General features: G+C 31.9%; 1 protein-coding gene across 2 annotated transcripts in view; it reads right to left on the bottom strand.

Annotated features, from left to right (window-relative positions):
* Positions 1-16,411, bottom strand: part of qless (decaprenyl diphosphate synthase subunit 1 qless) — a 266,443-nt gene that overhangs the window by 109,287 nt on the left and 140,745 nt on the right. For both annotated transcript variants that reach the window (XM_072537990.1, XM_072537991.1), the window contains one exon: positions 4,645-4,863. In XM_072537990.1, coding sequence (XP_072394091.1) covers positions 4,645-4,863 — 219 coding nt within the window. The remainder of the gene's footprint in view (positions 1-4,644; positions 4,864-16,411) is intronic.

Raw genomic sequence — 16,411 nt, 5'->3', positions numbered from 1 at the left:
CGTTTATTGACGTTTCAATTTCCACTTCGGAAATCGTTCTCAAAATACAAACATTAGTAAATTGAGTTTACTAATGTTTGTATTTTGAGAACGATTTCCGAAGTGGAAATTGAAAGGTCAATAAACGTACTTTAACCTTTAATTGTGGCTTATTCCCATTTAAATAGTAATTACTTTTAAATGCCACAAGAAAATAGCTTCAGAACAATATTGAGTGTTACCTTCTCTGAATTGATGCGGGTTCGCATCACTCCAGTACCGACAGTTTTATTTATTTACATCACCATTCAGCATAAAGGTACATTCATCAGTGAAACAAATATTTTTTAACATTCTCGGTTCAACGCGAATTCTTTCAGTCATGAGTTCACAAAACTCAATTCGTCGCTCTGGATCATTATCGCTTAGTTCTTGAAGAATTTGTGTTTTGTATGTGTGAAACTCATGTAATGTCAACACCTTTCTAACCGACTCATGTGAAAGTCCTGTCATTCCAAATCCTCTATTGCAAAATTTCCAAGGACGGCTTGGGATGCTTCATTCAGTAATCTTGGGGCATCCCTTTTTTTTTATTTTGCACTGATCCCGTTTCTCTAAACTTTTCAACTAAATCGCGGACGTACAAGTCACTTACATATTTGTCCGGATGTCTGTCATGAAATATTTGAGCTGTTCGTAAATAACACTGGTTCTGGGAGGCATATATGAAAATATCTCCACACGCTCAGGTATACTGTAAACCATCGTGACAACTACAGCTGAATGACAGTACCGATCGTACAAATGATAAAAACTAATGACATTTAAAATTCTCAAATAAACCAAAAATTATTGAATCTGACAAAACGCAAAAACGGATGTTTTCAACTTGTTTTGCAAAAACGGCAAATTCAGTTTTTATTTAACAAAAAAATATTCCGACGGGCACAAAAAATAGCCCGGGAGATAGCATTACAAAAGCAAAAGTCATAGTAAGCCGGCTGATATTAACACCCTGTATAATTATTAAACAATAATTAAGCAGGATCATCAACAGAATCAACAAAAACCTCATTAAATTTTCCATTTAAGCCAAAGATTCACAATTAACCATGTCCATTATACTTCACTACTTCATTATTATCTAATATTCATGTCTACATCATATTCCTGTCCATCTTACTTTCTTTTATTATTTTCAGTCATTTTATATATCAACCACCTACTCATTTGTTTTAAACTCAGTAATCACTCAAACAAAATTCACAGTCCTACAATTTATCAAAATTCACTAATTCCTTTCTTAGACACAGGTCCATCTGGTCTCACCTTCCCAATTATTAATTATTAAAAAATCCTTACTCAACCACCGCTCCCCCTTCTTAATCAACAACTTAGTACAGCACACTCATCCATCAAGTTCACGTTTTATATAAACCGAATCACATTGTACCGAATTTACATCTCCAAAATAGATTTTTTTCTTAGGGTGCTAGATGCTTTTTAGCATGAAGGACCTCTATTATTTCTAATTTGTTGATTAATTCATTTATTTTTCCTTAAATCCATCTCCCCTCTTTATTCATGTCCCGTACCTTTACTCTTTTTAAGTCTCTGAGGAGCTCAGCCTTCTTAAGCTACATTTAATCCCACAGGTTATTATTTTAATTTCTTCAGCCGGAAGATTTTTAATCTTCAGTCAATTTATTGGACCACCTTATATAAACCTTTTACCCTACGAGCAGTCTTATATTAGCTACAATTTTATTCAATTCTATTTACCTTGTCCTAGATGTGATCAACATAAAAAGGCAATATCATATAGCTAAGCTAATCAATCATAAATACACCTTTTAGACCACACTCCATACGACAAAGATTTATTTGGGCTGCCTAATACCTACGTCATCCTCTTAAACATGACCTTTACCTCCATCGGTAATTTTACGTCCTTTATACCCAAAATTCGAAAATCAACATTTTTAAATCCCAACATCTGGATTGCTGTTATCATTTTAACATCACTAAAGCTTTTGAATAGTTTGGCTGCAGAAATATTATGTATAACCAACGCTGTTCCATGGTGCATTGACATTCTGTTTTCGACACCGTTCATAGGTACTTTTTCAATCAGTTACCAGCTGATGTCCGTTTGAAGAGGTTTACTCTCCGGACTCTGGAACTCACGTGAGACATGGTTATGTGTTGCCTGAAGTTAAATCTAATAAAGTATTAAACATCACTCACTTTTAAACAACAACATGTACATTTTTTGCAAACTTTATTTTTTGTAAAGGGTTGTACCCTAATATTTTGGTGGCTCAGGCATGTTAACCTGTAAGTATAACCATTTTGCTTTTTAACCTTAGTCAACATTTCAATCACGTTTGTTTTAATTAAATGGTTTATACTCATTTTAGGCTTTTTAACCTGATGATGGAATTATTATTCCGAAAACGTTTGTGTTTTTTGATGTAGCCCTTTTAAGGGTTTTTAAATATACCTACATACAAAGATTAAACCCCCCTTTTTTTCACAATTATTGCTTCACCCTGTATAATTATTATTTAAACCATTGCATAGCATTTTTTTATAGTCTTTTCAATGATGTACCACAAGTAGGGGTTTGCAATTTAAACTTTTTTGGTTGTGGTGGGTGGGGCCTAGGGATTTGATGAGGTGAGTTCTCTTTCATGTCATTTTAGTTCCCCCTTACTATCCTAGAAACGGTTTCAAGCATTTTTCGATATCAGCTTTTGTTCGTGAGGTATAGCCCATTGTAAGTTTTAAAATTGACAGAATGTATGCATTTGCATCAAGTCGTTCTTTGAAGTTAATGAAAAATATTATAGTAAAATTCATTAGCCGATGCAGGGAGATGTAAACATTATCACGTGTACGCCTGCAACACGGCCGCATTGGGATTATCTGTTTGTTTAGTCAGAATATATATTATCTTATAAAATACGAAATTTATATTTTAATTTTGCAAAAGTGCTCGACATAGAACCTGATTGTTTTAGTTGATATCCGATAATAGGAACCATTTATACTGGGCGAAAAACCCAGGAATTTATTTTTTTGCCAACAATTTTATGTACAGTGCCTGCAAAAAATATAAGTTTTATTTTTAATTTTTACTATACTTAGTTGTACAATTCTAAAAAGTTTCATAATAGTAATAACAAAAAAATACTCATTACTCAATAATGTTGAAATAATATATATATATATATATATATATATATATATATATATATATATATATATATATATATATATAATCGATATATAATTATATAAATTTATAAAAAAAATTATAAGCAAAAATGTATGGTAAACTTTATGAGCACTGAATAATGTAATAAATTACCTGAAGGATTTTTTAATACCGTTGTTAATCCATCCAAAAAAGCTTGTCTTGATGTTTTTACTGTAGTGTCTACCCATATTTTAGACTTTGTATGGCCAGCGTTCAACCATTTCTCATCCAGATAATATATTTTCCGCTTCTACTCTCTATAAGCTCTTATCTTTTGAAGATATTCTCTTCGCCACATCACAATGTCGTCTCTATCTAGTAAAAGAGCGTTTCTTCCCCTACGTTTATATTGAAAATTAAGTTTTTTCAATATTCGGTAAAATGTGGTTTTCGAAAAATTTGGCAAATTAGGGTCATCGTTCACCTTCTTTAAAACCTTATCAACGGTGGGTATTTCGTTGCTCATAAAAAAATTATGAAACAGTCTTCTAATGGCACTTTTGTCAAAATTATCAATTTTGTCAAACTTCTTTTTCAGGGGCAGAAATACTTTTGGTCCAGCGAGTTGATAATTCGTTTTGTATTCCTTTATCACCGAAACACACTTCTATCACAAACTCCAACTTTATTAGCCACTTTTTTCACAATATCTTCAACCACTAACCCGAGATTTTCTTTCACATGTAAAAACATTTAAAATGATTTCTTTAACTTCAACGCTAAGAGGGCTTCTTTTACTTCGTTTTCGAGGAGGACTCCATGTATTTTCAACCAATTCATCAGCAGAATCAGTGGAGGACATTTTTGCTTTTAATATCAGTTATTGAAATCCGTGGTTATTGTTACAGTAATCACAATCGCGTATAGATAGGGTCGTTATACAAATAAAAATATATACTTAAATAGTTTTAAATAGCACAACAAATAACTGCTAATTCGACATTAACAGCATAAATATAATTTATTGTCCTTTAACCATCAAGATGACTAACAATATACTCACAAATCGATTCAAATTACAAAATTTCAATACCGAAATTAAATCGTGTCCGAACCTGTATGAGTTCCGACGACGTCGGCAGTAACGAAATAAAGATGGACATTTCGGTTAGTTTTTAAATATTCTTGAAGAACTGTTACTTGCATGTATGCATAAAATATTCATTAATTTTATAAATCAGATTATTTTTTTACTTACTATGTATTCAGCGATAAAAATAATTTATATACTATGCAATAAACACTAATAGTTGAGAAAATAAAAAAATTAATAAAGTGTCATAATTATAATGTTACTTATCGGAACGAGTAGACTCATTTGGAACATCTTTAACAACCATCTGTTAAATTTATCTTTGTTTATACACCCTGCATCGCTTAATGAAAGTAGGTATAGTACTTACATTTCTTATATACACATATACATCTTTGAGGTCGTCTTCAAGCAAGGCGTACGGATCGATTTGATACTCGGGAAGGGATCCTGGTTGCTGCGTTCGCATCGTGGCGAAAGTACGTGCTGTACCAGGTATTTCGGGCCTTATGCAAGGATGGCAACACCCTTGCGTTATGTACGTCTGAGACGCTGCTGCGGCAGCAACCGCATTTTGTAGAGCTTGTGCCTAAAACAATAATATTTATTAGATGGTACATTAGACTGTACATTATCAAATCATTTTAATGAAAGTTTTGCCATAGACTAATAATGGATTATTTTTTGTGATACAAAATGTCACAAAAAGTAGTGTATGCTATAATATGCCAGAACAGTTTTATTAAAATTGGTATTAAGTATAACTTGATTTTTTCTTCTCAGTTTTCACTCCTCCATATAACCTTCCTCCTACTGTTACCAAGTATTTGTGTCTAGTGTGATTTCAATTCAAATTTTTTCCAAGGATAAACCAAACTGTTGGTTTCTCAATGACAACAACCTAACAGTCCGTGTGTCCTACCATCCGGTGGCTGTTATTCATTTTGTATCATATTTTGAGAGTTATTGTGGTAAGGTTTCCTAATTTGGACCACTTTTCAAAATATCTATTCTCTGACACATGTTAATAAATATTTCAAAATTTTATCATAGAAATCGTTGATGGATTCGACCGTTACTTGATGGAACTTCATTTTATGTAACAATAAAATACTGAAAACTTTGTTTTCAAAACTTCCAAAAAATTTATTATAAAATCTTATCACTACAGCTGTTTCAACAGAGTGCCTTTTTCAAGTAATCTATTTTTGGTATGCGTTTACACTTTATAGTCTTTAACGAAATAGGTTGAGGAGGGGAGAACTGTTTGTCTCAAGTTGGTCATTCAGAATTATGTTTGTGTTTTTTAATTTGTTAATTACCATAGATTCTAACAAAGATAGCTTAAGGCGTTTATTTTGAATGTGAAGATTTGAAATTCGTCATTAAAATAATGATTATGGTCAAGAAGGTAAAGTGCGTATGTAGAATCTGTTTTTATATTAGTGAAAGCCCTTTTATGTTCTACTATTTGTTTATTAAAATTTCTACCAGTTTGACCGATGTAAGTTGTTGGGACAGTCGCCACATTTAAGTTTGTATATACCAATTTGTAAATGCTTTTTATTTTGGCTCTTGTTGTTTTTAATATATTTGCCTAAGTTGTTTTTTGTTCTGAAAGCTGGTGTTTTTCCTTTGTTTTTTATGTGTTTGACAATTTTTATTGATATTTTGCCTATATATGTAATCGAGCAGAAGGTACTGAGTTTTTCCTCTGGTAGTGGAAATACTAATTTCAGGGCTTTCTTGTGTAGTTTTTGATTTAAAATTTTATTAATTGTAATAAACAATGGATACAACAAACAAACAATTGGTTGGCGATCCAATGATGTTTTGCCGAGCCATCAGCGAAGCTCCCTCAGCCAGAAATTCTTTCTTTTTCCTATTGACCTCTTCCCTTAAATTTTGCCTTCGATGATTAACCGACGTATATCATATCATATCTATCCCTCGCATTAGATGTACATTAGTTTACGCTCTTTGATTGTTGGCATCAGCTCCTTGTTATTCTTCATTCTGTTAAAAAATTATTCTTTTCGTCCAGAAACTGCGTAGTATTCTCCTATTAAGGTACATTTAGATACGTTTCTTTAACGAAGGACTGAGTGTCCAGCTCTCGCTGTGGTAGAGAAGGATTGGAAAAACATACCGTAGCAAACCGTAGCAACCGTTCTCAGTTTTAGATCTAGATCACGTCTGATAAAGTTCTTCGTGCCAATAACCGTCTTCTAGCATGTTTAATTCTTGACAGAGTTTCTGTCGTCAAATCGCAAATGCTGTTCAATAGCGCACCCAGGTACCTGAAGGAAGCAGCTTGTTCAACGGTAGTGTTATGTATCCGGAGGACAGCTTGTGCTTGCATTTTCCAGAAAATCATTAATTTGTAATTTCAACGTTAAACCGCTTCTGAAGCCAAATTCTATGCCGTCGACTTACTGTCTAATCGATTAAGTCTTAATGATTAAGCGATTAAAAAGAAATAAACTTCAGACTTCCCTGGTCTAAATATATTCTTTGTTCATCTAAAACCATACGTATTAATTAATCAAAAATATTTTGGAACTAGCATAATTCACATTTTTTACGTTCTCTTCACTTGCTGCTATAAAAATTGCATTATACGTTTAATCTGTGTCATCATGGTCGGTCTCACTCGAAATAATTCCCAATTAATATGTCTAACCACCCAACACATTTTAAATGAAAAATTACAAAATGTTAGGCGCAAGAATATTGTCTGAAGACACTTGCAAAAACATCATTGTTTAACAATAGAATGTGCAATATTTCAGACATGTATTGACTAATTACAAATAAATAAAAAAAATGCAACTACCGGGAAACACTTTAATAGTAACTGAAAAATAAATGAAAGAGGTATTATAGTTGCTTCATATATATGTATATATGTATATATATATATATATATATATATATATATATATATATATATATATATATATATATATATATATACATATAACTGTTTTGGATGATGGGTTGGAGTCAATAAACGGGTTATTGGTTAACTATTTTTTATCTCGAGCTTTCAATTGTGTTTACAATTATTATCAAGAGCTGCTAAAAAAGACAAAATATCTTACAAAGTTGAACTAGAAAGAAAAAACAATTTTTGTTATCTCACCAAATAAAATTAGTTTAGTAAATAAAAATTGCTGCTAATACATTTTAAAAATAATTAATATAAAAATATCCTAATCTAATAAATGCTTCTCTGAAATTTTTAGTATAATTTTGAAAACATTTTTTTAATACAAAAACAATTGAATTCATGAATAAGTTAAAATAGCAACCAATTACAAATAAGCCTCAATGTCATAAATGCCAACTTAAAATTTTTATTTTTGACAATTATATTGCCAAAAATAAAATTTTGTTTAAAAATTCTTTTTTGTTTAGTAACCAAAAAGAAGAAGATTTATTCGCCATTGATAGATGTCTGAGAATAGGTAACAGATATATGGAAAATTATATCAAAATGTGACATTTTACAAGTTTTATACATAAATTATAAATAAAGAATATAATTATAAATTTTGCTTAGATTTTGAATTTCTGATCTTTTGTTTAAATTATTATCACTTTTGCTAATACAAACCATTTCCAAAAAAAGTCCTTTTGAATTTATTACTTTTACTACATAAAATTTTAATGTTATCAAAATCCATAATATGGTCTTTATTGATTACATGCTCTGCCAAAGCACAAGATGGTTTTTTAATTCTGCAATCACTTTTGTGAGAAATAATGCGATTTGAAAGATTTCTTCCGGTCTCACCAACATATTCAGCCTCACACTGAGTACAACTAATGCTGTATACTAAATTCGTTTTTTCAAATTTGTCTATAGGATATTTAGTTTTGGAATATAAAGATAAAATAGTTTTGATGTTCTTTGTTGCTATTTTTATATTGTCAATAACCTTTAGTGTTTGTATTAATTTAGGTGTTAATGATGGTATAAAAGGTAGTGAATGATAATAGATGTTCTGATTGTTAGATACAATGTTTTGAGATTTAGCAAAAAATGGTGTTAAGTTATTTATATTAACAATATTAGAAAAAAGCATCCTATGTAGCATATCTTTTATTGACTCCAACCCATCCAAAACAGTTATATATTTTTTCCAAACGAGTCACAAGTACTTCTTTTTTCTTATTTATATATATATATATATATATATATATATATATATATATATATATATACGTATATATATTACAATATATAATATGTACATTAATAATATATATTACAATAGCAGTTGCTTTAGAAGAAATGAATATATAACCAACTTGAGATTGAAACTATAAATACCAACATAATTAAATTAAAAAGCAGGTGGCACCTCTGTACGCTAACCACTGCAGTGGTCAAGTTTTAGGAGACATTCATTGGACTTTCCGAGTTTGAATTTGAATCAGCCCAAGTGTCTGATGAGGCTGGGATAGGCCGAAATGATTCATAACACTTTATTGATACCGATTCGAGCACGGGAAGTTTAACGAATTTGTCCTTCTAGGCCATATATATATATATATATATATATATATATATATATATATATATATATATATATATATATATACATATATATATATATATATATATATATATATATATATATATATATATATATATATAATCTAGTTCCACATGTAATATAATGTATTGAACCTAAACCCAAGAAAAACTAATTTTATATATATATATATATATATATATATATATATATATATATATATATATATATATATATAAGCAAAGAGACAAGCAAATTTGTAATAATAATTAAAAGTGTAAACAACAACGTATTTGGTGTTGCAAAATTGTTGTTTTAATATAGTTTTTATGCAGTACGAAATCTGTTCTTATCTGAACAAAATATAGTTTCTCTATTTGATTGTAATTTGTATCCATTCACATTGTCGAATCTGCTGATTGATTTAAGCACATTGCACAAAAAATTCCGCAATATGTGGACAGCCGCTGCAAATAATTAATAGCGAATTTAATTGAACATTTTAGAAAAACGTCACAATGGTAGTATAGAATTACAAGCACAAATCGTTAGATATGTATTATACAACTTTATTGTTATTTACACATATTTAGAAACTTATTTAATATTATGTTTTGGAAATAAAATAGAAATTTTGTAGTGTTTGTATTATTACGACCAATAAACAACCTCAAATTTGTTTACTGTTCATCTGCTTTTCTATTATAAGGTAGCCGTGGAATTTCGTCACATGTAGCCATAAGTATTTATCAATCTAATAACGTAGGTTTGTTATATATTTCTAATTTTCTAATTAAAGAAAAATAAATAATTCAAAAGCAAAAACTTCCAGACCGATTAAACAACAAATGATGACGGATGACAGTTAAAACTTAATTTTATTAAATCCAACAGAAACGTTGACGTAAGTAAAATCCACCCTGTAATAAATGTGAATGTCTTGCCACAGAATAATAAACAATCAGAATGAACACTCTGTTTGAAAAAATAAGTACGCGCATTTCGTTCGCGCAGGCCATCGAGTTAGAATCTATGGAGAGGGCATCACGTGACAAAAACGACCTTACTTCGGCCATATTGTTAAGATTGTTTTGACACTTTTGACAGATCGTATATGTTTGTTTACTTTGTTGTTTTTCGAATATTTTTAGTTTTATAATACTTTTATAGAAACTGTAATAATATATTGTAATAGTGCATAATAATGGTTTCTTGTTCTCAACATAGTTGCAGTAGCAGAAGCAATGTTAATAAAAAATCTTCAGGAATAACGTTCTACAGGTTAGTATACAAATATGTAAACAAAGTAATGGCCCGTACTTCAGAGAATAAATTAATAGTATTTGACTGTATTAATTTCTTAACCTTTCATAATCTTTATGTATAATTAATATATCGTGTTTTTAGTGTTTACCGCGGGATAAATAAATCATAGTTTATTAAAAATGTATTGCACTTTTTTAGATTGTGATTAAATCTTCTGAATAACTAGTCATATTTTTATAGTAGTTTTAATATTATTGAGTGCGGTCATGATCCCACCGCCATATTGGTATCATCGTAGCCACGCCTACCTACGCCGTTTGTAATACACACGTTAATATGCTCATAGCTTCTCCATAGATTCTAACTCGATGGCGTAGACAGAATCAGCCATGTTTTAAACGGAACCAGTGCTGTTCAGTGACATTTTATCTGGTGTTAGAAAAATTAACCCGGTTTAATTTATTTACGGCAACTATAGACATAATATGCGCCATTTTATTCGTACTTTTAGTTGAAGAATAGATTAAATTATTCCAAATGTACTTCCAAATTTAAATTACAGTACTGTCGTAGCTAGTCAGAAAGTTCTCAATTCGAGTCTATGTTTCCGTTTAAAATATGGCGATCGCTTGCTGACCAACTTCAAAGGCGGCACCTGAGAGTGGGCATTCTGATTGTTATTTATTCTGTGGTCGTGCTAATAAAATTTACTAATTTCATTTTTTACTGACATAATCGAAATATGGCAATAAAGTAAAGCGACTTCTACTTCTCAAGTCGTACTGTACTATATTTGGAAACGTTGAAAGTAGCAGCTTATTTATATTTTATGTATTGTTGATATATTATTCAATATTTCTCTGACAGCCGTTACACATAGTAAGAATGGTCAGTCATGATCATCCGCACTCATGGTACGCAGCGCAAAACCGATGTCTTTCACAAGCTACGTACGAAACAGTTTTAAAAACATGTAACTAAAGCGTGCGGAACAACTCGTGGTCACCGTTTTTTGCATGAAACGATTAATAGAGCGAAGAACAAAAAAGGAAAAATAGAACAATGTGAGTGCAACCAATTTGTGAAAAAAGACTACTCCAAGGTGCATTTAAAAATCTTTTCAAATTTAAGATATGACAAAAAGAAGTTTTTTAAATATTTCAAGATCACAACGTTTGATGAACTGCATAATAAATTGAAAAAATTTTTGACGTTTTCTGACCTCATAAGGATTTTCCATTTCTTCTATGGAGAGGGCATGTGTGACTTTGAGGTAAGTAAAGCACTTCAATTTGCTAACTTTGCTATCGCTTTATCGCTAGCCATATATATGGCGTAACAGTACAATTCGTCAAAGGTTGCGTGTATGAATCGGTATCATTAGGATCTTACAACCTGCACTGGTTTTTGGAGCTACCACTACAAGTGGGAAACAAGCAGTGACATTCGCCAACCTTCTGTGTAGTTTGTATCTTATTCTGATCTCTGTCTAGGCAAGGGTTATGCAGAAATATGCAAAAAACGATATCAGATTCTAATTATTAGTCAGAATAGGTAGTCAACTTACAGAACCTATAGAAATAGGCAGCGGAATAAGACAAGGGGATTCATTGAGCCCTATGCTCTTCAATTTGATCATGGATGAAATCATCAAAAGCGTTAACAAAGGAAGAGGATACAGAATGGGAAACAAAGAGATAAAAATGCTGTTACGCAGACGACGCAATATTCATAGCCCAAGATGAAGATAGTCTATAAAGACTGGTCCACAGATTTAACATAAGAGCAAAAGAATTTAATTAAACTGTCTAGCTATGGAGACCTGGACAAAAAAGTGAGCGATCAAGTACAAAAAGCAAATAGACTGGCAGGATGCCTTAATAATACTATATGACGAAACAGACACATTAACACTAAGATGAAATCAAGAATTTATAAAGCCAGTATAAGACCAATAATGACATATGCCTCAGAAACAAGACCCAACACAGCCACAATGCAAAGGCTACTGGAAACTGCAGAGATGAGAGTACTGAGAAGAAGTAACGGAAATACGCTGAGACATCGAAAGAGAAGTGAAGACATTAGAAGAAAATGTAACGTACAGTGTATAAATGAATGGACACAAAATAGAAAAAAGAATGAAATAAACACATAAGCAGAATGGAGGAGACCCGTGTCGTCAAAACAGCAAGACATAAGTCACCAATCGGCAGAAGAAGTATCGGACGACCACCTTCCATAGGGTTATTAATCCGCCAATGAACAAGCAGAATTGCTTATAAAGAGGAAGAAGAAGAAGATTCTAATTATACCGATTCATACACAAAACGTTTGACGAATTGTACTGTTGCGCCATATATATGGCTATTCAATTTCAACAGATGGAAAATGGGAAAACAGATTTCCCTTCTTTTGGGAAAACAGATTTCCCATCTTTTGGGAAAACAGAGTAATCAGTAACAGATAGAACAGGGCAATCAGAAAACCCAAAGAAATGAGTATTACCTCGATTATAGTATTTTGTTAACAAAAACCAGTGAGAAGACGTAGACCTGACCTCGTATCGTTCCCGTCAATCACTCCAATGGACCACAGCGCTAACGAAAGCCTACACTCGATAACTTATCAGTTAAACGGGTTAGAAAGTTTCAATAGTTCGGGAATGTGAGCGATTAAGGTAGTGAAGCTTTAAAATGTGGAAAACAGGACACGAAAAGCAAGATGCACATTTTCAATGTTTGGACAAATAATCTAGTTCCGTTACTGCAGTAACTAAGCAGCGACTCCTATATAGCAGATTTTCTTCATGCAATAAGATAGATGAAAATCAATAAATCCTCCGGTGTAGACCATATCCCAAACGAGTTATTAGAGCTAATCAACGACAAGAATCGGTATATTGTGGTAGGATTATTCAATAATATGTAGACAGAATAAATCATTCCCTGAGATATTTTAAAATAGACATTTATATACCTAGCAAAAAGACAAAGGAATACATAGACTACGGAACAGTTAGTCTTATGTTAGATCTGCTAAAAACCTTTACGAATCATTCACAATAAAATATACTCCAAACTGTATCAATACTTATTAACTGTGACGCGCAATTGGGCTTTCGTACCGATGTGGGCACAACAAAGGCACGATTTGCTTGTACTGATCTTATTTAGATGATGCTTAGATATTAATCAAGACCCTAAAATCTGTTTAATATTCTACAACAAATGCTTCGGTGGGAGTAACATGATAAACTGAAAGAAAGAATAAAGGAATAAACGTTCCTACACTAATAAAAAAAAATAACGACTATACTGCCAAAATAAGACTTCCGACTACAAGCCGGAAGTGCACGAGCTAACTTTAAAATAATAGGAAAGGTTCTTTATAGCAGAGATTTAACCGTCCCAAAAATTCAATTAATTAAATGTTACGGATACAGTGTCCAAGATTCAATTCTGTAGTCGAATCGTGGACGCTGAATTGAGAGGTAATAAAAATACTAAACTCCTTTGAGTCAGGAGATATAGATGGATTCGTCTTCCAATCCAGAAATTGTTTTCCAGGATGTCTCGAGTTAAAATCGAGTATAGGTTATCAAATGAAGTATACACATATAAAGTCGTCCATGAATGCACTAGGAAAATATTGAAAATCTTTTCTTAGTGTATTATTGTCTAAAAGTCAGTAAAACTGCATTAAACACGAAAATCACTAGAATAATCACTTTTATAAAAATGAGGATTTATTGATGAAAAACATGGCTAGTTGTTGAAGTACCTAACTTTTTATTATCCAACATAAGCGAATGAATCAAAACACAAAATATTAAGAAAACCTGAGGCTATAGTTGGGTTTTAATTTCAGTATTTTATTTATTTTTTTTTATTATGACTAATAAATTAACAATCAGAATAAAACAATGTATTCTATAAGTTAATGTGATGTGTTTAGGTCCTGTCCCTTGGTTCTGGCGTGATGTGGTCCCCTCCAGTGAGAGAATCACGGGTCCATGTTACTGGTCTGTTGGCTAACGTTGCTTTAGTCTTCTGATAACTCGATGTTGAGGTATTGCGGAAATTAATGGATTGGAGTGTGTGTTCACTTTTTGAATGTATTGTAATTTCTTTTGCTGGTATACTTCTTTCACTGTTGAGATATTGAGATCCTCATAGATTCTTTGGTTGGTTACGTACCAGGGTGCATCAACAATTGCTCTTAAGATTTTTGATTGGCATCTTTCCATAATAGCAATATTAGATTTACTACTACAGCCCCATAGCTCTATGCCCTATGTCCATATTGGTTTGATAACTGTTTTATAAATTAGAATTTTATTATTTATTGACAGCTTGGAGTTTTTTCCAATTAACCAATTGATTTCTTTGTGTCTTAGTTGTATTTGTTTTCTTTTTTTGGTGATGTGTTCTTTCCAACACAGGGTTTGGTCCAGGTGTAGCCCTAGGTATTTGGTTGTTTTAGTCCTGGGTATTTCCTCATTGTTGATATATATTTGTGGTGGTGTTTCTCGTCGTAAAGTGAAAATTACGTGGGTTGACTTGTTTTCATTTATTTTTATTTTCCATTGTTTTAGCCAGTTTTCAAGTTCATACAAATAGTCTTGGAGTTGTTGTGTAGCTATATTAATGTGTTTGTGACTTGTAAGTGCTACTGTGTCATCTGCAAATGTGCCAATTGTTACATTATGTGAAGTTGATAGATCAGACGTATATAATATATATAATAAAGGTCCCAGGACGCTGTCCTGTGGAATTCCCGCCTTAATGGGATGCGTTTTGGATATTTCTCCATTTACTTTTGTTATAAACTGTCGGTTTTCCAAGTAGGATGTAAGTATTCGAAATAATAGAGTGTTCTCGTCGAAATCCAAACTGATAATTAGGTATCCAATCTGCGCCTGTAAACTCTGGATCTATTCTTTTTATTAAAAGTTTTTCTAGTAATTTGGAGATTGTTGATAAGAGACTGATAGGTCGATAGGATGAGACTTCACTTGGGTCCTTTCCTGGTTTTGGGAATAAAAGTATTTCTGCAATTTTTAGATTGTTAGGCCAATAATTACATCTTAATATTGCGTTAAATATATATGTAAGGATTACCATACCCTTTAATTGTTGTTAATTTTATTGGATTTACTGATGGTTGTTCTGAGTTTAAATAATTAATAATTTCTTGATCTTCTTCATTGTTGTGTGGTTGGAATACTGTAGCTAAATGTTCAGCAAATAATTCTGATTTTTCTTTATCGCTTCTCGCCCATTGGTTCTGTATGTCTGTGGTTTTTCTTACTGGTGGCGATATTGCTTGAGGTTTTATGGATGATTTGATTGGTTTCCATATTGAATGGTCCTATCTATTAAGTTGTGTTACATATTTTTTGACTGACTCTTCTCTTGCAATTTTTAGTTGTGTTTTTAATTTATTGGTTAAGCGATTGTAAAACGTTTTATCCGCTGGGTTCCGACTTTGTTTCCATTTGGCTCTTGCTCTTCTTTTTTCAGCAATGAGCTTTTTAATTTCTAGTGGAATATTTATTCTATTCTCGATTTTATTTTTATCTGCATCGTTCGGTGTCGCTTCTTTTGCAATAAAGTTATAAGGTTGTTTGTAGCTGCTTCTATTTCTGAAGGGCTCCTTAGTCTTACATTTAGTTTAATGTTTTCATCCAGTATTTTTCGGTAAAGGTTCCAATCTGTTCTAGGTCCATGCAGTTTTGGGGTAGGTTGTTTGTTAATAACGCAGGTGCTAATTGTTGCTATAATTGGTGAATGATCTGAAGATAGATCATAACTTGGAACTATGTCCATAAAGCTGTTATATATTCCTTTTATGATGCAAAAATCTAAGAGGTCTGGTCTTTTTTTGGGGTCCGTTGGCCAGTACGTCGGTGTTCCTGTTGATAAATATGAGTATTTATTTTCTTGCATTAAGCTATAGAGCTCTCTCCCCTTTGTTGTTATTAATCTTGATCCCCAGTAAGTGTGTTTACTATTAAAGTCACCAGCTGCGATAAATTTTGGACCTAGAGTATTGAAGAAGGATCCGAAATCGGTTTTTTTAATATTGTGCTTTGGAGGGCAATATACTGCTGCTATTGTTATTTCGTAAGGTAATGAGCATACTTTAATTACTGTAGCTTGGATACAGTCTGTTATATAACTTTAGACCATGAAATGTTTAATTGATTATTTGATCAAGATTGCTGTACCTCCATGGGCTGTCTTGTCTGGGTGGTTAGTATGGTACGTTAGATAATGAGGTATTTTAAAATACGATTTGTCTGTAAAATGTGTCTCACTTACT

This window comes from Diabrotica undecimpunctata, chromosome 7 (genome assembly GCF_040954645.1).
Source record: "Diabrotica undecimpunctata isolate CICGRU chromosome 7, icDiaUnde3, whole genome shotgun sequence".
Classification (NCBI taxonomy): domain Eukaryota; kingdom Metazoa; phylum Arthropoda; class Insecta; order Coleoptera; family Chrysomelidae; genus Diabrotica; species Diabrotica undecimpunctata.
The sequence above is the reverse complement of the archived record's forward strand: the minus strand, read 5'-3'. Positions and strand labels throughout refer to the sequence as shown.